The sequence below is a fragment of the Oryzias latipes genome, chromosome 4, assembly GCF_053564925.1.
Source record: "Oryzias latipes strain Hd-rR chromosome 4, Olatipes_Hd-rR_3.1".
In the NCBI taxonomy this organism is placed as follows: domain Eukaryota; kingdom Metazoa; phylum Chordata; class Actinopteri; order Beloniformes; family Adrianichthyidae; genus Oryzias; species Oryzias latipes.
Window position 1 is genome coordinate 35,698,414 of NC_136240.1, and position 24,199 is coordinate 35,722,612.

Below are 24,199 nucleotides of genomic sequence, written 5' to 3' on the forward strand. Positions count from 1 at the left end.
GGTTGCTGGGGGGGGTTATGGGACGATCCGCCTCTTTATTTGGCACATGTTCTGTTAACAGCACACCTATGTAAACAGGTTTCATTGCCACATACGGCCGTCCTTCAGCTGCAATGCAGACACACGAACGCCGTCCGTCGGGGTCACTTGTCCAGATGAAGTGCGGCGTTGCTCAGCCCTCAGGTTGGTGCTACTGTTGCTGAGAGCTCCAGCTTCTCTGAGGTCCTCAGAGTTTTAGCAGAGGTCGTCTTCATCTGTGTCACTGAGCAACTCACTGCCGTCAGCCGGGTTGGCCTGAGCCAAGGGCTTACGGAAATGCCCGTTCGGAACCTGCCATGAGTGTCTGAGCTGAGGGGCGGAGCTTATGGCGTGTGTCCGACCCAGGGTGGTGGCGATGGCGGTCTCAAAGGTGAGGGTCTCCTGTCTTTCAGCTGGGCTGGACTCCTTGTGAAACGGGAGGTGGGGCTCTGAGGTGTAGCGGTGTGGAGAGGAGTGGCTGGGTGCTGAGCCGCCGCCTTCAGGGGAGCTCTGACCCGCCGACAGGGGTCTGCTGTCCTTGTCAGTCCTCCAGGGGGTCTCTGTGGAGTCGCTGGGCCCATCGGGAGGGGGGCTTTGTTCCTCTGTGGGGGCTGGAGCTGTGGGGGAGGTGGAGGCTCGGCAGACAAGAGGGGAGTAGGAGATGTGAGGCCGCGGGCGGGAAGGTGTCTGAGGAAGCTGGCGGCGGTTACGTGGAGTACCAGTTTCTGAGGCCGAGTTGACAGGACTGACCGACGCGATCACCTGTCAGCACGTCAAACACAGAGCAAGAGTTCAGGCAGAGAACTGCTGGTCTGTGAAAAATGTCATCTGCTTTACTGCCAAAGAGTTTTAACACCTTTGAGGGTGACCACACTAAGTATTTGAAAAGTGTCATTCCTGATAATGAAACTGCTTAGAAATGGCATCAGAACCTCTTTTTTAAAGACCCCCTCCAATGAAAACTGTATTTTTTGTGTTTTTAACATGTTCTTGTGGCATTTTGATTCTGATGATGGAGGACATTTATAAAGAAAATTAAGCTCCAAATTGATTTCTGAGCATTTCTTTTTTCAAGTCGCTGTGAATCAGGAGACGCAGGCAAAACAACTAATAATGCTATTAAATGTCTCACTAGAACCCCAAACAATAATAATACTTCTTAATTTGTTAACAAAGGTTGTTAATAAATCTTATTAAGCTTATTAACACTGACACATTTGTCAGGAACCTATAATATCAATAAATGCATCATTAGCATCTTAAAAACATTGTAATAATAATGCTTCTAAATGTGTTAACTAAGTGATTTAATAAACCTTATTAGACTTATTGTAATAATAAATGTCTTACTAACACCCTATAAATTCATTTATAATGCTTGTTAATGTGTTAACAAAGCTTGTTAAGGAATCTTAATATAAAGTGTTACCGTGCCTTTTAAGAAGGTAGTAAAGAACAATTTAAGTCTACGACATTTACCATTTAAATCTTAATTTAAAGACTAAGACAAGAGTTTAAACTGTTGTTGTTGCTGAGATTGTGGAAAATAACAAGCTTTTATGCAAAACAACCACAAGAAACAATCCATGGCTTTGGTGTGCCGGTTCCAAGTCCAGACAAATGCAGAGTGTTGCACCAGGAAGGCCAGCCAACGGAAACCAAAATCAGAATACGTGAATTGAGAACATGGATGATGGACTGTGGTGGTCGTCAAAGGGAGCAGACAAAAGGCAAAGAAGCAAAAACAGCTTATAAGAAAAAAGTAATGGTAGGAAATGACATTCATTTTAGTAGTTTGGAGGATGTTCTTTGATTTATGCTTGGCTACAGACATTAAATAGGAGCAGTTTAGAGGTAAAGATGATCACATGTAAACGTGCAATGTCACCAGTAAACCTGACTTAGTACACATTTCTTAAATGTGTGGCTAAGATCAGCTGTGGATCATCTGTTTGTCAAAGATGAATGAAAATGTTTTAAAAACAGTTTTGCTTTGGGGTAATGATTAAATCGCTCGAGCAATAAGACAGTTCTACATGTGCAAACTTTCTAGGATTCAAAAATAAACACCATTTATCAAACATTGACACAATCACATGAGACGTGAATTATTAAATAAAGTAAAACAGGTTTTTATGAATGGAAAACGAGAGGAAAAACAAAGAAGCAGAAACCATAAATGTAAGGTTGAGCCTTTTTCTTTATGATGTGATTTTATGAGTATGAAAGAGTTGTAGTTAAGCAGCTTTACTGCCACCTACAGGACAACAGCCACTTTGAAGACTTTCAGTCGGGTTTAGACCCTACCACAGTACGGAAACTGCACTAGTTGAGTCTCTAATGACTTGTTATTGGCCTCAGAAAAGGGACTACTTTCTATTCTGGTCCTGTTAGATCTCAGTGCAGCCTTTGACACTATCGACCACAGTATTTTACTCCATAGATTAGAGCAGGACATAGGGATCAGAGGATCTGCTCTCCAGTGGTTTAAATCCTATCTGTCTGATAGGTATCAGTTCGTTAATGTAAATGGCCATTCCTCTCAGTGCACTCGATTCAACTATGGAGTCCCACAGGGCTCAGTCTTGGGACCGATCCTGTTTACGCTTTATATGCTACCCCTAGGAAACATAATCAGGAAACACAGCATTAAATTTCATTGTTATGCCGACGATACGCAGTTGTATTTATCCATGAAGCCTGACCAGAATGACCATATAGAGAAACTGAATGCCTGCATCAGTGACATCAAGACCTGGATGACAATCAATGACCTCCTCTTGAACCCAGAAAAAACTGAGGTCATTATACTTGGTCCTAAAAACCTCAGAGATGCTCTGTCTGCTCAGATAGTCTCCCTGGATGGTGTAAGTATAGCCCCCAATTCCACAGTTAGAAACCTTGGGGTTTTATTTGACCAGGATTTATCATTTAAGGCTCACATATCTCAGGCGTGTAGAACTGCCTTTTTTCACCTGCGGAATATTGCTAAGATCAGAAATTTTTTTTTTTTTTTTTTTTTTAACTTGTCCTGTCCAACAGCTAGGCAGACAGATGAGAGCTGAGGGCGTCTTGGGTTGGACATATTTTACTTTAACAAGAGGGGTTATTAATCTTCAGACAAACCAAAGGTATGTCTGAATAAACCCCTTTTGTAATTGAGGCCAAACTTTATTAATTTCAAACATGTCTGAAAATCTTTGGTGTTGGACCGGACGGAAAAGGAAAGAGGGGAAGAAGAGAGAGGGACGTTAGAGAGAGGGGGGGTAGGGGGTGATAATAGGAGGGGAAGGGGGATAAGACCATGAAGCAGCATAAAGCAACAAGTTTACTGGTTGTTAATCATTATGGTAAGGTTGTACACAAAACAGATAGTGTTCACACGCATACTTATGCCTTAAAACCAACTAGTGTGAAATATTTCAGTCATTCAGTCTGTTGAGCTAACACCTGTGCTCAGGTGAGTGTTTATGTTCTTCTAAAATGGATGGTGGAACGTGAAAAGAAGGAGGGAGAGTGCCCAGCCATCCCCACCCCAAGACCCCCACCGCACCAGCAGCGGCAGCCGGAATCCCCCCAACGCCACACGGGAACTGGCAGGGAACAACCGCCGCCCGGGCGACCAAGCCCGCCACCCAGGCCAGGGCCAGCAGGGCCGCCGCAAGGCCCCCAGAGCCAGAGAGCAGGGAGGCACGGAGGGAAAGAGGGCGCCGCCCCAGCCCAACCAGGAGAGCAGCCCCCCCGCCGCACCGGGAGAACCCAACGCAGGGCCCCACCGGAGAAGGACGCCCACAGCCCCAGACGAGCACCCCACCACCACCCAGGAGTTCCGGGCATCCCCCCGCCCCAACCCCAGGTACGAGCCAGGACCCCCCAAGGGAGACCCACTCCGCACTCCAGGCAGCCATCCGCCCGGCCCACGGTTGGTCCAGGGAGGAGCGAGGCAGGGGCCCGCCGCCCCCGCCCAGAAGGGGGGAACACCGGGGAAAAAAGAGGGCCCACAAGGGGTGTTGTAAATATGGCCCGACCAGGCTCGGCCACAGTTGAAAATTTGGCGGGGCCCAGCACTCAGGAGCAAGGACCAGAACCCACCCCCCAGGGACACGAACACCCCCGGCTCAGATGTAATGTGAACCCCCCCCACCGCGCGGAGAGAGCAACGCCGGGCCCAGGAAGCCGGCACCCCGGGGACACAGCCGCCGTTGCAAAGGGGCCCGTACCCCCCACCAGGGAAAAGGCAGGGGACAGATGGTCCTAGGTCCCACCTTCCTTGCAAAATGTGTGTGCGTGTATGTGTGTTTGAGAGAGTGTGTGTGTGCATGTGTGTGTGTGTTTATGTTGGGATGTATATATTGAGGGGGGAGGGGTGTGTGTACTAAGGGGGGTGCGGTTAAAATTGGCGGGTAGGGCACTAAGGGGACGTCTCCTGATTACTCACAGTGACGTCCCCTCACCCTCCCTACCAAGGGGCCCTAAATGTCTAAGGTGCGGTAAAAATTGGCGGGTAGGGTGCTAGGAGGACATCCGCTGCTTGCTGGCAGTGATGTCCAAGCACACCCCCTACCAAGGGCCCTACATGTCTAAGGTGCAAATAAAACCGAAAGAGGGGGGGCCCACTCCATACGGCAACCACAGGAGGGGGGTCAGGAGAGGGTAGATCAGAAATCTACTTTCTAAGAGTGATGCTGAAAAACTCATCCATGCATTTGTTACGTCGAGGCTGGATTACTGTAACTCCTTGTTAGCAGCGTGTCCTAAGAGTTCCTTAAGAAGTGTCCAGCTTGTTCAGAACGCAGCAGCTAGATTGTTAGCTGGAACCAGCAGAAGAGATCACATCACTCCTGTGTTAGTTTCGCTCCATTGGCTCCCAGTTGATTCCAGAATCAAGTTCAAGATCCTCCTGTTAACCTATAAGGCCTTACATGGAATGGCCCCGTCCTATATTAAGGACCTCATAGTCCCTTACCAACCAATCAGAACACTTCACTCACTAAATGCAGGACTGCTTGTGGTTCCTAGAATTAGTAAAAGTACAGTTGGAGGTAGAGCGTTTAGTCACCAAGCCCCTGTCTTATGGAATAAACTCCCAGCTCATGGAAGAGAGGCCGACTCAGTTTCTACATTCAAAGTTAGACTGAAAACATTCCTATTTGGACAGGCTTATTGTCAGACTAGTTAGTATTCAGAGATTATTTAACTTAATGTTAATTTGTTTAAATTAAACTTAATAATAACTATTTCTTTTAAAAGGCTGCTAGAAGTTGAAGCTGGGGTAACTATGGTGCACTGGGGTTCTGTCCTCTTTTCTTTTCTACTTCTACCCTTCCTCTCCTGTATTTTTGATCATCATTTAACATTTAGCTCTCCATGCTTCTGTTTGGTACAGTGATTCATGTATTGTCCCTCTTTTCCTCTCCCCTCCTGCGGAGTGGGAGTGCTTCCAGACTCCAGTTGGTTCATCCATGCTCCAGTTCCTGACCGTTTACCTCGCCGTTGCTCCTGCTCCTACACCTGGCTGTGGATCCTGCCTCTGGCTCATCTCTGGCTCGTCTCTGCTCTGTACCTGACTGAGTACCTCGCCTTTGCTCCTGCTCCTACACCTGGCTGTGGATCCTGCCTCTGGCTCGTCTCTGCTCTGTACCTGACCGAGTACCTCGTCTCTGCTCCTGCTCCTACACCTGGCTGTGGTTCCTGTCTCCGGCTCGACTCGCGCCTTTGACTGTCCCCACAACCACGGCTGGATGAAGCTCGTCTGCTGGACTTTATATATGTAGTTGTAGATTTAGATAAGTTAATTCTTCTCTAAGAGTTCTGGTAAATCGCCTGTCCGTCCTGGGGGAGGATCCCTCCTTCATGTGGGCACCCCTGAGGTTTCTTCGTTTTTTCCAGAATCCATTTTTTTTGGGAGTTTTTCCTTACCGCGAAGGGGGGTCTAAGGGCAGGGATGCCAGTATAGCTTAGTCAGTTTGTTAGTTCATTTTAGTATTTTTCTATTGAACTCTTTGTATTCGTGATCCTTTTGATTTCATGTTTTACTTCGAAGCCCATCGAGACGACTGTTGTTGTGATTTTGGGCTATACAAATAAAACTGAATTGAATTGAATTAAGTGCAGAGCATGTCCCTAAAAGATAACGTCACTCGAGCTGTTGTAGAGTTTCCATGTCAGCCTAAAACTGATGATTCTGACTAAAGCTGAGTTTTTACTGTAACCATCAAACCTCCGTCTGCAGAAGTATCTAACCATTATGATGGTCAAGTGGTTAACGGGTCAGAAAAAGAGGGAACTGACCTCTAAAGCTCCTCTGCCGGGGTCTGTAGGCGGCGTCTGGACTTATTCTTTCCAGAGAGTGCTGCTCCTGCCAGAGGCCGTTCACACACTGGTCTCCGATGGTGGAGAAGGAACGTTTCATGGACTTGGTGTCTGCTGACAATCCGGGCTTCATGCATAAGAAACAGACAGAAATATTGGTCACATTCCCTTCACTGCTGCCGTTTGATCCAATCATTTAGTTCCATTGCTGCCGGCAGGAACTATCAGGGCGATAGACGAACCTGGAGAAGATGAGAACTTCTGAATTTCTCCTTTTCATAGTGTTACTCGCTGCATAAAAGAAATTATGAAGGTGATCATTCTGAATTACCTGCGGGTCAATAGCCAGTCTCGGCATGGAAGATGCTCTAACTGATGCAGTGCGCTGAGGTGATTTACTGAGTGTCTGCTGCATCAGTTGGTTGTACTGCACTACCTCTGGCACCTGCACAGGTGGAGGCTGCATTTAGGATCAAAATGGAGTGATGCGGACAAAAAGCAGCGAGGGATTCACCAGCGTGTGCAAATGTTGATGGTAGTGAAGACGGTGGCGGTAGGGGTGGTAGGGGGAACGGTAGTCCGCATCCTCTTCTTCCTCCTTCTCCTGCCGGGAGCAGGGCAACTGCTGCACAAACATTTCCTGGGGGGAAACTGGGCTGAGCGCCACAAACCCTCCTCTGGTGCTGTGGGCACAAAACAAGAACAGGGTGGGACATCTTGCAGCAGAAAAAACCAAACACCAGAGGTGAAAACAGCAGTTAGGAGAAAAAAAGGTGAGAATTTACAGAGCAGATCCAGCGCTGTGCCCGAGGAACGACAGAGACTTCACATTGCATAGGATTTCTTGAGGAAGAGAAGATGCATCCATTCGCTGGAACATGGGAGCGTGTTTCTATGAGAGGAAAAAGAGAAATCCATCCTAGTTTTGTTTGTTTTGACTCAACATATCATGAAGGCAGAAAGTTTCTTAGTTGCTGCTTGATCAAACCCTTAGACGCAATTCAAAACAAAAAAAACCTTTATTGACTCACAGATATTTGCAGGCGTTCACTCTTTGCCAGACATACTGTTGAGAAGAACTATAAAAGCTGCAGAACTTGCTCCGTTTTTCATGTCTTTGACAAACCTAAAGCTGACTCGTGTAGCTCAGAGCTGACAGGTCAATAGGATGGATGGACGACAATGCCATTGTCAAGCAAAATTGGGACGGTCAGCACTCTTAAAAAGGTAAAAGATAATTAGGAAAAGGTCTGGTTTGTGTTTTTGTGCAGGACGTGAACATCAGTCCAATCCAGACCCACAAATCTCACCAGTTGATTTAAAAACTAACAGTCGGCTCAAACCCATGTCTTTGTAGATAGAAATTGCAGTTTTGCTTCGTGGCTCTATTTGCCTTTAACCTCTGCAGACCTGACATTTTGGCTTATATTCTCATAGCAGTTAATTCTATGTAACTGGGCCCCACATGGGCGGAAGGTTAGCTCAAATATTAGCTTGAGTCCTAAGAGGTTAAGCCATTTCTTCTTTTTAGGGCCGGGGTCTGCGACTTTCAAAGGACCAATCGGACCAGTTTCTTACACGAGTGAGAGCTGCAGATTCCCACTTCACCTTTATTTATACTTTTGTGGCCCTTAAGGTATTCATCCACAAATTGTAGCTGTTTTACTAGATTGTAAACTAGCTAGTTTACAATCATTGAATTGTTGTATTTTTTCTTTTACGTTTCACATCAGCAAATACAAGCTCCTTTCAAAATAAAATACACTTCGTGTTGATTCAGATCCTCCTGCTGCCGCAGATTTACTTGGATTATTAATACAAGTAGGTCAATTGTAGCACTTAGAGCACCTTTGGTGCTACCAGCAAATACAAACATTGGTGTAGAATCACATAAAAATGTCTTTGCAATTATACACTTTAAGAACTTTGAACAGACACTGTTCTGCAGCAGAGGATCAGAAAATGTGCTTTGAGCGTATTCTAATAATGAAACACTTTGACTGTAGGTGCCATGAATTAAGTTAGGTCTTTATTATGGGGATTGAATATTTTTTTTGTTTGGATTATAGTATTATTGGCGGTAATCACCTGGTGGCAACATCAAGTAGATTTAACTCACCTTTTTGTGTGTTTTTTCTTGATTCTTTGCTTTTTTCTATCATGTTATAATAAGTGGATTTAATTACCCCTTTCACTATTAAAAGTTCAAAATACGAACTTCATTGTGCTTCATGATTTGTTTGAGAGTTTCATTCAACAATCAGACCCAGCGTCAGCCTCTCAGCGACTCTTTGTTTTATGAAAAGATTCCGTTTAAGAAGCCTTCTGGGCTTCTCATTATTATTCATTATTTATTATTATCCTATGGATTACCATAGAATGGAATGTTTTTTCAAAAGCCCTTTTTGTAAAAGCTTTACTGGTTTTCTCATTTGATTTTTGTCATGTCTTGCTGCAACTTTGGGTAAAGCTGTTCTAAATTAAATTATATAATAGATTTTTTCTGTTATCCAGAAAACCTGAGCGTTAATCTGGTGTTTCCTCCTTGTCCGTCATGACTGAGTTGTCATGGACTTCTAGATAAGTCTGTTAAAACAACCAGATGCTTAAAAAAAGAGAAAATAAAAGTTGCAATATAAAATTTAATAAAATGGAAATACCTGTTCCTCTAGTTGCTGTCGCAACTTCTTGGCTTTGTTTTGTTTGTAGTAATCCATGATCATCATGGCAGCATAGATCTTCCCTATGGTCATGTCACTTGCTGCACAGAAAAGAAAAAAGAATGAGACTATTTCATATCAGAACTATTCTTTTTCAGTGGTGAGTTAATTGTTCTGAACGTCTGCAAAGATGTTACCTTTGTGAATCGGGACCAGCAGGTCCAACGCCTTCTGGGACAGATGAGGCCAAATAACGCCGATCTCCTTCTGCAGATCCAGATCCATCTGGTTTCTATCTTCTCCTCCTAAAAGCCAAGTGTGAAAGACATGTTCTCACACTGGAACACATTTTTAGAGGTGAATATGCAAATAATTTAAGGTGTCCACACTAACCTCTGGCAATCTTGATCTCGAGGGCGGTGCGGATCAGCGCCATGAGGGTGGATGTGAAGTGGACGCTCATGTCGTCATCCACAGGCATGTTCATCAGAACAAGTCTCTGATAGGAAAAGGTGAACACATTAGGGCCAGAAATGACTCGAAACTCAAAATTGTTTAAGTAAAATAAGATTGAAATAAGATCAATTTGATAGTAAATGTTTATTGATAAAGGCAGCAAACCATCTTCTCTGTGGGTTAGATCACAAAGCAGTGGCTGTCTCTAGTGTTTAGTCTACCTTATATGCCACCTTGGAGGGGCATTTCTTGCCCAGGCCTAGAGGTGGCGACATGTTGGTCAACATCTCATACATGTCAGTGTAATGGATGCGGCAACTGTGGGTGCCAGGAAGCCATGTAGATGAAAATGATGAGGAGGAGAGAAGAGGGAAAACATGGAAAAGAAAAGAGGCATTTGGGAGGGTGCATTCCCAAAGGATGGGGCAGGAAAGAAGCACAGGAGGGGTAGAGGGGTAAATAAAGGGACAAGAGTGAAAGAGATACAAGAGATAGGATTATTTCAGGCATCACACATAAGGAAAGAGTTAAGCAGGAGAGATAAAAACCTTTCTATGCCGAGAACCGAGCATAGAAACTGGGGAACAGGAGCTCAGTGGACAGGAGGAGCAAAGGAATGACAGCCTCAATGGATCTGGTTCCAATATCCATACTTACCTCTGCAGGAAGCTTCACTAGATCACACAACCTGAACCCCCAGATCCAAAAGGGTAGGAAGACACAGAATTCCCTCAAATTCCTCAACATTTTCCCCAAAGCTTTTATCTAGCAGTAAATGTGTTTATGATAGGATACGGGGCATCCTGTGTCTTAGTACCCCGAGACTACAGTCACGTCTTTAACCCGAGGAGGACGACCCCAAAGGTCAAGCAGGGATGGCGGAAAAGAAAGGAGGGATCAAGGAAGGATCCCACATGAAATAAGCTGAGGGGAGTTGGTGGACATGGGGGGAACCAAACCTTGCATGCCACCCTGTGGGGGCAGTTCTTTCCAAAGCCCAGAGGAGGTGAGATAGTGCGAACAACTTTGTACATCTCCTTATAGTGGATCCTTCCACTGGAAAGAACATACATGTCTTTAGTTGCCACACAGACACAGTAAGGTTGTTTTTTTACTCCTGACAATTGAGGAGAGCAGCATTTACATATAAAAATTAAATATTATTTTAGACGACCATCGTCTAAGTGCATCATTCTTTCTTTGAGTGAGAAAAATTCTGAGACCAAAACACCGAGTTAAGTATAACTTCAGAGGTGTCAGTGGAAAAATGAAGATATAAAAAGTGAGAAAATAAAAATACTTTTTCTTTAATTCCAGTAGATAAAATTGTGATATTTGTGAAAAACATCCTTGATTTTACATAGAAAAGGACTAAAGTGCATGTTTGCTGTTCTCATGTTTGTTTACAGGTTGATATTTTTGTTTAAGGCAAAGCTTTCTGCAGTTTTTAGCAAATGGAACGTCTGTCCGCCCGTCTCTCTGTCATTAACTTTTTTGAAGGATAGCAAAATAAAACAATCAGCTTATTTACAGAATTTTGTGTAAAGTTTTGCATTTTTTGTGAAAATGTAAAAAGATTGGATTGTTAATACAATCCCAAACGCATATTTGCAACAAATTACAATAGCATTACTTTACCTGCATGCTCACTGTATAGACAGGGGCTACGCATCAACCAGGGATGAAAGCGAGGCAAAGATAAAATCCCTGAACTTTTCTTTGAGTGATATGGCGGCCGCGGGGCGAAATTTTTGAAAAGTACATGGTCTTAGATGCATTCTGGTACATTCTGGCAGCTAGTTATTCACTTCTAAATCAAGAAACTAAGACTAATAGGAGCATCATGATTCATCAAAATTCAAACCCCTAGTTTTAATCGGCATTAAGGACTTGCTGGTTCTAAAAAAGAATTTGGATAATTGCTAAAAGTAACACAATCCTACAATCTAAGCTTTTCCTTAAGTCTGCAAAACATACAATTGCTAAAATATAGTAACATCAAAGCCCCAAATGGCAAAAAGAACACCAGTAACTATGATATTCTATAAAAGTACCTCATTTATTTGAAACAATTCTGCTTTAGAAATACTGTTTTCTCAAACTATAGTTACAGCAAAATATGGGATCTGCTTTAAACTCTCTTTCTATAACATAATACATCAATTCTTTAACACCAATACTTAGTAATCTGGGAAATATCAAAACAAACATACAAACAAAATTAAACATTGTAAACATTATTTTTTAAAGGAGTGTGGGACCAAACCACCAAATACTTAATAACTATAATTAATGTCAATAATATTTTTTTGAGCAAAACTGAACTAAATCATTATAATTAGGAAATATAAAAATTACATAGAGGAATGTATTCAAATGCTTCAGTTTTGATCAGTGTGGTCGGTTATTCTGCGGTCAGATCAAAAAAATCTACAAGGGGGGGGGGGGGGGGGGGGGGGGTTCTCCTGGTCAATGGGGCACTGATCAAAGAAATAAAGAAGAAGATCCCAGACCAGATTTAACAAACTACTACAAACGGTACATACAAAAGCAACAGCATCCAAAAGCAACTAAAACGTCCCATCATTGGTCAATTTGGTCGGGAAGACAAGATAGCTGCGTCCATAGAAAAAGCGATCATGGTGAAATATAGAAAATAAAGTGAAAGTTCACCAATTATAGTCAATTTTTCCATCCGGAAAGCGATTTGTCCGTAGAGATAGGTGGATAGGTAGGTAGGTCGGTCGGTAGGAAGGTTGTTGGGTGGGTGGTTTAGGTAGGTAGGTTGTTGGGTAGGTGGGTGGAAGCCTGAACCGTCTGATGCGAAGCGGAGGTGGATAGGTAGGTTGTTGGGTGTGTAGGTAGGTAGGTAGGTGGGTGGGTAGTTAAGTAGGTTGTTGGGTACGTGGGTGGGTAGGTAGGTGGATGGGTAGGTTTTGGTAGGTTGTTGGGTGGGTAGGTAGGTAGGTGGGTGGGTAGGTAGGTAGGTAGTTGGGTGAGTGAGTAGGTAGGTTGTTGGGTGGGTAGGTAGGTAGGTTGTTGGGTGGGTGGGTAGGTAGGTAGGTTGTTGGGTGGGTGGGTGGGTAGGTAGGTGGATGGGTAGGTAGGTAGGTTGTTGGGTGGGTGGGTAGGTAGGTTGTTGGGTGGGTGGGTAGGTAGGTAGGTTGTTGGGTGGGTGGGTAGGTAGGTAGGTAGGTTGTTGGGTGGGTGGGTAGGTAGGTAGGTTGTTGGGTGGGTGGGTGGGTAGGTAGGTGGATGGGTAGGTAGGTAGGTTGTTGGGTGGGTGGGTGGGTAGGTAGGTAGGTGGGTGGGTAGGTAGGTAGGTTGTTAGGTGGGTGGGTAGGTAGGTGGGTAGGTAGGTAGGTTGATGGGTAGGTGGGTGGGTAGGTAGGTAGGTTGTTGGGTGGGTGGGTAGGTAGGTGGTTTGGAGGGAAGCGGCAGATCCAAAGGTGCAGACCTGAGATGTCTGGAGGGCCCTGTGCTAATGGGAGGGGCGGGTTTCGAGCCGCCCTGAGGGGTCCAGTTCCAGAGTTGATCTGGGAGGCTCACAGCGTGTGAGGGACGAATGGCACTGAGGACGGAGAGGACTTTGGCTGGGACGGTGGGATGCCCTGATGGAAGGAAGAGAGGGAAGAAATGCAGAATTAACCAGAAAACCTTAAACTTCCTTGAAGTTTTTGACAAAAGCCTCTATTTCTATCTACAACATTCTGCCTTTTAGTCTATAATTACACTGGTAACATAATTAAGTTTGTGTCTTAGCGGTTTTATTGTTATTCTGAGGGGCAGCACAGACTAGATTTTTCTTTCTTGCTGTGTGTTTGAGCACACATTTCACTGGCTCCACATCCTCAAAAACTCTGCAAAATAGTACCTGACGAAAAGGACTTTTCCTTTGGCTTAGTGAAGTTTGCTTTATGAACACTTCCCAATATGGAATGAAATGCACTCCTACAAATCAAACTGGATTTGATTCAGGTCTCAAAGTTCCAGCCACTTCCACACTTGAGCATTCCTGGCAGAAAAAGAGGAAAACATTCAGTTTCTTTATCTTTTCATGGTGGAGATGCTACTGGTCAATGGGGCACTGATCAAAGAAATAAAGAAGAAGATCCCAGACTAGATTTAACAAACTACTACAAACGGTACATACAAACCAGGAGTTCCCTCCTGTTCCTGGGCGGAACAGGAGGGAACTCTTTAGGCCTTTGTTTACAGTCAGCCACTCCGCCCCCCCCTCCGTACCTGCTGAAGGCTTCTCATCACCTCCTCGGTGACCCCCAGAAGACGATGGCCTTGAGACGAGCTGGCCTGGGCCGCCTGCAGAGCTGCCTGCCGCTCCTGCAGCCGGCTGCTCTCCTTCTCCAGGAAGAGTTTGGTCTTTTGGATGGACGCTCCGTGAGAGGAGATGTACTGCCGAACCCTTATAGAGACGAACCCACGTGAAGGTTTGAGAAACGGTGACAACACCTCATCATCATCACCGTCATCATTTCATTCCATTTCTGTTCAAACTAAGCAGTGTTTAAGGCTAAAATTAAGCTTCTCATCTGATTCCAGGTGGCTCATCCGTGCTCCTGTACCTGCCCGTGTACCTCGTCTCTGGCCTGCCTCTGCAGACCACCGTCTGGTCACTAGAGGGAGCTGTTGCCTCCTTTTTGCTTGGTTCTGGTTTAGGAGGAGCGCTGGGTGCTTCCAGCTTTTCCAGCTCACTAAAAGGAAGAAACTATGTAAAGCCTTGAAGACATAAAAGAAGCATTTTGCTTTATTGTGGGATTCTCAACCACACAACTCTTTATACCCTTGATGCCTCGCGATGCAAATACGCATGAAACCACTTCTGCTCCAAACTCATCTTCTGGTAGCATCTACTCAAAAGCAAAAACAGCAATGATGACCTTGCGGTGAATAAATTCAGGCATCAAGGGGTTAATAATTTCTCTTTTAGGGAGGGAGACAAAGATGATTCAGAGACCTGTGCAGCACCTGACTCTGCGACCCAGGCAGTTGCATCTGTCCTCCAGCAGTGCCACCTTGCCCTCCAGCCACTCCTTGTCCTCCTTGGCTCTCCTCCCTGGCTCTGTCTATTTCCCCCTTCAGCTTATCCTCCTCCTCCCTGCCTCGATATCTCTCCTCTCGGAGTCTGTGGATGAGGTCCCGGGCTTGGGCCGTCTGCTCCTCCCCCCTTTGCAGCTCCTCTCTCAGCTGGTCGTGGTCGCGGATCACACTGGGTCAAGTCTGAGCAGAACGGGTGAGGCAATGCGGATGGCCGAACTGCGTTTGGAATTACATGGGGTAAAGTTAGCACCTGTGTCACTGACAACAGGTGAATATGGGCCACTGCCTCCAACAGATCAGTGCGTGGATGCAGAACAACTTTCTCCAGCTAAACTCAAACAAGACCAAAGTTATTATTTTTGGCCCACAAAAACAAAGAGAAAGTCTCAACAGCTACCTTCATTCTCTGTCTCTTAAACCCTCAAATCAAGTCAGAAATCTTGGGGTAATCATGGACTCTGACCTGAACTTTAACAGCCATATCAAGTCAGTAACATCAGCGGCATTTTACCACCTGAAAAACATTGCCAAAATCAAAAACATAATCTCAAAGCGAGACCTGGAGATACTTATCCATGCATTTGTCTCCAGTAGGTTAGACTACTGTAACGGCCTGCTCACCGGCCTCTCCAAACGAGCTGTAAAACAGCTTCATTACATCCAGAATGCTGCTGCTGGAGTCCTGACCAGAACCAGGAAGTATGATCACATTAGTCCTGTGCTCAGGTCTCTGCACTGGCTCCCTGTACCTCAAAGAATAGACTTCAAAGCAGCTCTGCTTGTGTACAAGTCTCTCCATGGCCGAGCACCAAAGTACATCTCTGACATGTTAGTGCCATATGAACCATCTCGTACTCTGAGGACCTCAGGGGCCGGCCTCCTGTTGATTCCCAGAGTCAGAACTAAACAAGGGGAATCAGTGTTTCAATATTCTGCAGCTAAAATCTGGAACAGCCTCCCCGAAGTCGTAAGACAGGCCTCTTCTGTGTTCATGTTCAAATCTAGACTTAAAACATTTCTGTTTAGCCGTGTATATGACTGGAAGGTCCTATCTGCACTTTTCTTTCCTTTCCTTCCTTTATTTTTAAATCAATTTTCAAATTTTTTTTTTCTTTTAAAGTAAATTTCACGTTGATTATTTCTATGATGTATCGTGATTTTGATGCAATTTTCTGTTTTGTGAAGCACCTTGAATTACTTCGTGTACGAATTGTTCTATACAAATAAACTTGCCTTGCCCTGACCTGGCAATCCACTTCCTCTCCCTCCAGCCGTCTTCTCCTCCTCTTCAGATCTAGTGCCTGACAGGAGAGAGGGTGAGGAGGGGGTTCTGCTCTGAGCAGACGTGAACCTCTTACACATACTTTAGTCTGCAGCAGGACCTCCTGGTTTTGGCAATGATGCCAGCGCCCCCTCTGACTGTTTGGGTTCAGTTTTAGCCTAGAGTAAAGAAGAATCTGACTCCCAGCCTCACACTCATTCACCTCCTGTTGTACAGCTTTCATTTTCTGCTCCGCCTCCCTCCGGAGTCTGGACTCCTCTGCCTGCAGCTCCTCCTCTGCCTCCACCTTCAAACGCTCATGTCCTGCTTCTTCCGAGCCTCCACTTCCTCACGTGCCGCAGCTCGTTCCTCCTCCAGAGCAGCGCACAGCTCCATCAGCATGGCCTCCCTATCCTCCCTGAGCACACCAGAGTTATAAGGGTTTATGGCGGGGGTCTGCAGACCTCCACACGGCTTGATTCCTTGAAGCCACAGTCTCACGTCACCCTTCAGAAAAATAAGAGGTAGGGCGGTCGACCTCTGATGTTCAACTCCCACCTTGGCCACCTCGTGTATTGAAGTGTCCTTGGGCAAGACACTGAACCCCACCCTGCCTCTGGTGGAAGGTTGGCGCCAGAGTTCGGCTGTGAAGCCGCCATCAGAATGTGAATCCGTTTGTGACTGTAAGGCGCTTTGAGCCTAGGAAAAAAGTGCTAAACTATTATGCGCCATTTAGTATTTATCTTATTCTTACAATTATGATAAATAGAAATGATCTGTTGATGTTTATGCATAAAAAACATTGTTTTTGTTTTCTAAACATAAAATATTTCATCATTTTAAACAGAGGGTCACATGACTTCTCAAAATAAAAGACACCATGAATCTCATCAGATCATTTCAATGTCGCTAATGTAGTAGTAGATGGTGTGATGTCATCAGCCATTAAAAAAATACCATACTTCGTTCATTTTATTGTTGTTGGAGCATCTCAGCCAGAAATGTGCAAAATAACAAATTCAAATTAAATCAGTGCTAATTATGTGACTCTCACCATATTTTTGGACCGTCTGGCGCTTCTAAAATCCTTGACTTTTCAGCAATAACAGACAATAATGATAATAATCCACCGTCAAATCTGCTGCTCCTTGAGGATGAATTCCGCTGACTAAACTCGATTAATGTTTCTGTGGTACACGGCCTCAAAAACGTGTCAAGATGTTCTGCTTCAGTAAACTCCAAAACTGACGGGTTGTTTGACCCTAACGGCCACCATAGTCAGAAGCCTGGCGGAGGGAAACGGGCGGCTACTATTTGCAAACGACTTGAAGAAAGTTTCCCTCATCTCATCTGCTTTCTGTCACCTGATGCGCTTCATGGGACGAAAACACACGTTATTTGAAAAAAAGGGGGGGTTAAAGTGAAAGTTTATTTGTGGCCCTGGCGGAGCCTGAGGGTGCAGATCCTGGATTTGGGGGTCTTTGGGGACTTATTGAGGGTGTGATCTTTGTGATTTGGAGCATAACAGAGGCATGTTTAAACCTCTGGACGTGTTTGGTTACTGCGCGTGTGCGGTGAAACGTCTGAGTCTCACTTGAGTTTCTGTTGCTGCTTCTGCCTGTCCTCCCTGAGCTCCTCCAGTGTTCGGCTGCTCTCCTCTTTCAACCTCGCCTCCCCCTCTCTCCTGTGGAACAGGAGTTGCAGAGTCCTGGGCACAAAAACACCCAGAGTGAGCACTTTCACGACAGAGAACGGTTGAGTCTGACCTGAATGGACGTAACAGCGGACATCATGGCACACCTAAACCTTTCATCACTTTCTAGCCTCAGCTTCCTCTCTTCTTGCTGCTCTTCTCTGGCTAGCTCCTCCTTGAGGAGATGCATCCTCTTCTCCTCTTCCTTCAACATGGGCTCCTTCTCCTCCTCTACCACTAGCTCGGCGTCCCTCCTTCTCCTCTCAAGACTCTTTCCTTTCTCTAAAACTTGTCTCTCTGTTCTCCGCCATCTTGCAGTCTTCTTTCTTTCCCATGCTGGTTTTCTTCTGGCTAATCCTTGGCTCCAAGTCTTCGCGGCTCTCTTGTTTTTTGAAAGAGCTCTCCTCTACATTCCTGGCCGGTCGGCCTCGAGATGTTTCAGGCCTCTGCAGGAAGCTGTGGGCCTTCTGCGGATGGAGGACATGGGGCTCGGACAGGGAGGACTGAGACGGGGTTGGGCTGGCCTGATGGAGAACGAGTCGGTCAATGTTCTGGATGGGAGGCTCTTGGTCTCAGCTCAAAATGTGCCTAAAAAGAAGCAAAACAAAGAGGGCAGAACGTTCAGCATTTTCAAAAGCACAACAATTTGAACATGTCAACTTAAAATAAAACCGAACAGAGCATTATCTAAAGTAAATGTTCCAGCCGAGAAATGTTCAACTTTGTAGAACTTCTTCTATATTTCCTTTAGAACAGCTGAAATCGAATTAGTCCTCCAGATGTTTTCTACTCGTCTAGTATTTGTATCATTTGACAGACTTTCTTTTGCTCTGGACAAACAATGTCAGCTGCTTTCAGCATACATTCTTTTACAAACTCCCCGTCACTGAAGGGCTTAGTTTGCTGGGCCAAAGCCTCAAAGTAGCTATCAGCTTCTGTCACATCTTCACTGGATTCAGCCATTTTTGCTGTGCAGCATAGCCCCGTTGTAGTTGTTGGAGCTTATTGCTGTACTCCTCGCCGGTACATTTGTCTTAGTGTTTTTATGATTTGTAACACAGTGAATATTTATATTGAATTCTTTAAGCGTTGCATTTACCTGCTTGCACATCAGACACTGGGCTTTATCCATTAAGTACCACAAAGTAAGTATTTGTCCACTTAGCTTGAAAACGCCTTTTCTGCTCGCCAACACGTTTTTCCTCAAAGGAACCTGCTCTGGCTCTCTTTTATTGAGGGCCACACAAAATCTTACCGTGGGTCGCCATTGGCCCCCAGGCCACATTTTGAGAACCCCTGGTGTAAACCATCGACGGTATAAAAGAACTGGACTGAGTGACCCCTCCCCCCTGGGAGCAGCAATCAGATCAATCCTCAATTAAAGCAGGTGGCCTCATGGTGAACGTTTGAAGCATTTAACAGATTCTCCCGAATCCGCCTTCAATGCTTGGGGTGTGGCCTTCTGACATGCTCAATCCTGATTGGAGAGTGGTGGCATTGGAAATGTAGACCATGCTGAGTCCAGACTGGAGGGCAGCGTTCTTCCTGGGCTGCATTTAAAGGCTGCTGAAGTCACGGCGCCGCCACAAGTGCTGTCCAAACTCGACGACTCCTACCAATGCGGCCAACGAATACGGCCTTCTTTTTCATGATTTTAAGAATTGGTCCGGTGTATTTTTCTATGCTGTCCATTTCCCAAGATGCATTGCGGCCGAACCCAGAGATTTTCTGACAGTAATGGCGGGCTGTGAAGCGGGACCTGGAGACGGAAATAATTACGCCTTTTTATATTTAAAACCTCCAAGATGAAAAGTTGGATCAAATAAGCCAGGAAAACTTTGAGCTCCATGCCTGGTTCACGACTGCTTTCTGTTTAGGACTCCCAGTTGCTAGGCGACAGGACATTTACCAATGTAATGGCTGGAATTATCTAAAGGCTAGACTTGTCCAAATTCACAGCAGTTACCATCAGACCTACCCGCTCGACGAAGGACCCGACCAACGGCGCCCGGGAAGACCGCGGCCCTTGAAGGACGCAGCCCTCCAACGGCCTCAGATCGACATCTCAATCAAGGATTACTGAGGACATCTGGTTCCAACATGGCGACAGACGTATAGCGGGAAACGGCGACTGACATGACTAAACTTGGCTGGAACCAGAAGTAAGGTGGGTTGCACGGATGACGTCACACGCAGTCCGTCCAGTTCTGCTATACAGTCAATAGTGAAAACAGACAGCTCTCAGTTAGGGGTGATGGGAGGGGGGCGCGGGTTTGCTCCGCATCAACGGCCCCCCTTTTCAATGAACTTTTCAATGAACTCCTGTCGCTCTGCAGAAAATATTCAAATTCAAATTAAACTTTATTCATTTAGCGCTTTTCATGCTTCATAGCATCTCAAAGTGTTTCCCAAAGAAAGAATAAAACAAATAAGATAAAAATATATATATAATAGTTAAAATAATAAACAAAGTAAAAAGAATGTAATAATCCAGTTCCGGGTTACGGGCAGGACGCGTGGCGTGCCTCTCTGCGAATACAACTATCTTCAAATTACTTAAAAAGTTGATTTTCTCCAAAAAAGATAGCTGACCATGCCCCCGAAGAAACCCCAGGAATATGAAGAGCTCAAAAAGTCTCTTGACATTATTCAAGAAACGCTGAAAAGTTTTATGGATCAAGTGTCGGCTAAGCTAACACCGCTCTGGGAGATGATGGAAGAGTTCCGAAGATTTCGGGCTCAAAACGAGCAGCGAGAAAACCGGGTCGAGATTCTGGAGAAAAGACTGGACGATGTGGAACAGCAAGTAAGGATGAATAATGTCATTCTCACTGGAGTACCAATCAAGCCTCGAGCGAAGCTAAATGCAGCTGGAGCTAGCACTGCTAATGCTAGCGTAGCTAGCAGTTCTAATACGGAGTTCGGTGCAGCGTCGCTGGAGCAGCAAATACTTTCATTTCTCACATCTAAAGGGATTTCCCTGGATCTCAATACCATCGAGACCTGCCACCTGCTCTCCAGGAGAAAGGAGACGGATAAACCAGCGATCCTCATCAGGTTTGTGAATCACAAACACAAGCTAGCTTTGATGAACCAAAGGAAACAACTGAAAGGTTCGGCTGCTTATCTGAACGACCATCTGACCAGAAGGAATGCTGAAATCTCAAAACATGCACGGCTTCTCAGGAAGCGTAGATTGAGAACACTTGGGTTAAAGGCTGCAGGATTTACGTCAAACCGCTCGGTCGAGAGGACCGGGCCAAGGTTCTGGTCGTGAACACCATGAAGGACTTTGAGAAGTGCTTGATTACGGTTGTCTGAAACAACGTGGAGTAACAAATCAAAGAGCCAAATAATTTCAAGAAATATGACACCTGGAATCATAACTTTCTCTGTATGTCTGACGTAACCTGAATAACAGCAGAGTTCTGACATGCAGACAACTTGACCTCAACTTTCACCGCAGTTGATATCAGCTGAAGAAGGATATGGACCTGAATCTAATGTCTGCAGACATAACATGGAAGAAAACTATTAACTGTTTAAACCCAGAAAATCGGCTGTTATCAGTAAAAGAAGAAATGCCAACCTTGGACAATTCGACAGTTTATGGACCCTTTTTATTTTTCCCCCACAGCATTACTTTATTATATAAAAAAAATAAAATAAAAATACAAAAAAAAAAAAAAAATACAAAAAGAGTAAAACAATTGATTAATCACCTTTGAAAATTGTTAAATTGATTGACTTTTGATGATAGTACTTCACTAGCTCCTAAAATTGATAAATTGATTCAAAAATCTTTCCTAATGTAGCATAATTTTGCACACGTTTTTAACTTTTGATACTTGATGAAATTTTTGCTATGAAAATTCCTGAAACAGTGTTGTGTCTATTTTACTGATATAGTATTATGTTTTAAAGCATGACTTTTAAAAGTAACATAATTTGCATATATTTCAGATGCTGCATTTGCCATGTTGATTTCTAAAATAGTTATTTTTGACGTAGTACTTAAGTAATTCATCTTTGGCATGTGCTTTATTGATACCTTATGATTATTAATTCTGTCTGATAAAACCTAGGAACCGGATATTGATAAATCATGTAATAAAATGGTTATAGTATAACGGGCTGGGATTATATAAATTCGCTTCCTTCCACTCCCTTTCAAGCAATATTTATTAATTATGTCTAATTATCCTAAGTTTGATTAGTTACTGTATGAATGTATAACTGATGATTATATTGTTTTTGTGTATTATTTCTATTTGATTGCTTGAAATAAACCATTTCAAATCAAATCAAATCAATAATAAAAGCAAATAATAATAAAATAAATGAATTAATAAAAACACGCAAAAACCCAACACATACACATCCCTCCTTTAAAATAAAAATTTATAAAATCAAATAAACATGTGGACAAGTAAAAACTATGTAAAAGCTTTACTAAAAAGATGTGTCTTAAGTTTTTTCTTGAAAACCTCCACAGTGGCTGAAGCCCTCACGTCCTCAGGCAGGCTGTTCCACAGGCGAGGCCCACAGTGCTGAAAGGAGGCCTCGCCGTGAATTTTAGTTCTGACCTTTGGGACCACTACCAGACCTGCACCTGTGGACCTGAGGGGCTCTGGGAGGGTCATAGACTAAAAGTAAATCTGATAAAAATGAGGATCCAGTTCCATGTAAACTTTTATAAACTAATAAAAGAACCTTAAAATCGATCCTAAAGCTGACAGGGAGCCAGTGCAAAGACTTCAAAATTGGAGTAATGTGCTCCTTCTTTCTGGTTCTGGTTAAAAGGCGTGCAGCTGAGTTTTGAACAAGCTGCAGCGGGTTTATAGTATTTCTCTTAGCACCAGAAAGAAGAGCATTACAATAGTCTATCCAAGAAGTTATAAAAGCATGGATTAATATTTCAGCACTGGCTTGTGAGAGAAAGGGTCTCACTCGAGCAATATTTCTAAGATGATAAAATGCAGTCTTTGTAACTTGGTTTGCGTGTGCTTCAAAGTTAGGATCTGCATCTAAAATCACACTGAGGTTTTTTACTTTATTGCACACATTCAGATTAAAAGTTGATAAATAGGATTGGACCCTTTCTCTCTCAGCTTCAGGACCAACAATTAAAATGTCAGTTTTGTCTTGATTTAGCTTTAAGAAGTTCTCTCCCATCCATGTTTCAATATCTAAAACACAACTTAAAAGGTCATCAATGGGTCCCATGTCATCAGGAGACACAGCCACATATAACTGGGTGTCATCAGCATAACTATGAAAGTTTATGCCATGTCTCACTATGTCCTAGAAAACAACACAGGTTTCTGGATTATGTCTAAAAACAGCATCATCATCATGAAAAGACCACTGGGAACACTTTGAAAGCAGATCCAAAGATGATCAGAGGGGTATAAAGAAAGAGTTAACTGGGGATACATTTCTATCATAGTGAAAGCGATCTCTATCTCCATTTCCACAGAGACCTTAAAACAACAGAATACCGGCCTGGAGCGCTGCTCTTCCTCTGCCTTCTTCTTCTCCCGTTCCCACTCTTTCCTCTCTGTCCACTGGGCTCATGGTTCCAGACAGGTCGCTGATGTCCAGAACCTTCTGTGACAGCTCCTAGTCACAACATTTCAATCGGTTTAAAAGTTACACTGTCAAAGAGTTGAATGTATGACTCGGTAGTAGAGTCCAGATTACCTTGACATCCAATGAGGAATGAGCCTCCTCAATGTTTTTACTGGTCTCAGACTCCTGCATTGACACACACACACAATTCACTCAGTGGTGAGAAAGTTTTCTAACATAAAAACGGTGAAGCGTGGGAAACGAGAGAGAACTACACAGTCTCAGAAGCTGAGGCAGACTGACGGATATTCAAAAACACAACCAAGACCAAGTAGTGTGTGGATTGCACAAGCACACAACCAAGCCTTCTGCAGCGCCAGTGCAAGCTCTGGAAGGGAGGGGGGGGGGGGGATGAGGGGGGATGTCCATGAACAGACGGCAAGGTAGGGGGGGGTCTTAGCATGCCATAACTAACAGATCATGCACTGGAAATAAAATCATAAGGTTAGTACGAATGTATAACAAAATGAATGAGTGGTAACGCGGTTCTTGGTGTTTCTGCTGTCCTTTTACAGCCAAACTCCTCTCTTCAGCTGGAGCTGCAGCGCTGCCTTCACTGTCCTGCCACAAAAAAACATGCAAATGGAGGCGCAAAGCTTTCTGAATCAGTATCAGGAAACACACAATACAGAAGACTAAAGCTGTAAAAAGGTCTACCTTGTACTGCAGACCTCCTCCAAGATGAGCCAGTTCCAGATGACGGTCCTTAAGTGGATCGTCTGATTCACAATCACTCAGCTGTGAGAAAGACGGAGCAAAGACGGAGTCCAGGTCTGTAAGGAACTTTGATTTTTCATAGCAAAAGAAACGGAACGCACCTCTGTTTGTGACAGCTCGTCTTTGTCGTTGTCTTCATCATCTAAGCCAGAAAAAGCAGGACACAACTTCTCCTGTCTGCTGCCTAAAATGCTGGACAAGCCAAAGTTTTGAAGACCCTGGAAAAAAGGAACATGAGAACAGAGCACACAACAGAGAGAAGGAAAACTCAAGGATGCCTCCTGGACGCCTCCCTGGAGAGGTGTTCCGGGCATGTTGCACTGGGCGGAGCCCCCGGCTGGCCTGGGAACGCCTCGGGGTCCCCCCAGAGGACCTGGAGGAAGTGGCTGGGGC

General features: G+C 44.5%; 1 protein-coding gene and 1 long non-coding RNA gene across 3 annotated transcripts; one reads left to right on the forward strand and one right to left on the reverse strand.

Annotated features, from left to right (window-relative positions):
- Positions 1–4,585: 4,585 nt before the first annotated feature.
- LOC105354027 (voltage-dependent R-type calcium channel subunit alpha-1E) lies at positions 4,586–23,965 on the reverse strand. Of its 2 annotated transcripts, XR_013655672.1 has the most exons (24): positions 23,908–23,965; positions 23,747–23,827; positions 23,162–23,215; positions 22,964–23,080; positions 17,566–18,046; positions 17,360–17,473; positions 16,230–16,464; positions 15,869–16,183; positions 15,738–15,805; positions 14,422–14,720; positions 14,248–14,314; positions 14,030–14,158; positions 13,692–13,869; positions 13,321–13,461; positions 12,904–13,057; positions 10,406–10,502; positions 9,384–9,489; positions 9,188–9,295; positions 8,991–9,091; positions 7,116–7,222; positions 6,845–7,013; positions 6,662–6,775; positions 5,672–6,457; positions 4,586–5,593 (listed from the first exon to the last, which is right to left on the reverse strand). XR_013655672.1 is itself a non-coding variant. In XM_078946403.1 (23 exons), exons 16-23 carry the CDS (start codon positions 10,478–10,480, stop codon positions 6,281–6,283), a joined length of 957 nt encoding a protein of 318 aa, XP_078802529.1. In that variant the 5' UTR covers positions 10,481–10,502; positions 12,904–13,057; positions 13,321–13,461; positions 13,692–13,869; positions 14,030–14,158; positions 14,248–14,314; positions 14,422–14,720; positions 15,738–15,805; positions 15,869–16,183; positions 16,230–16,464; positions 17,360–17,473; positions 17,566–18,046; positions 22,964–23,080; positions 23,162–23,215; positions 23,747–23,827; positions 23,908–23,965; the 3' UTR covers positions 4,586–6,280. The 2 variants fall into 2 exon arrangements, 1 of the variants encoding a protein (XP_078802529.1); XM_078946403.1 differs by having other exon boundaries at positions 4,586–6,457.
- LOC144991973 (uncharacterized) lies at positions 12,728–15,747 on the forward strand. The gene is made up of 2 exons (XR_013655676.1): positions 12,728–12,769; positions 12,822–15,747. It is a non-coding gene; the product is annotated as an uncharacterized LOC144991973 (long non-coding RNA).
- Positions 23,966–24,199: the final 234 nt, after the last annotated feature.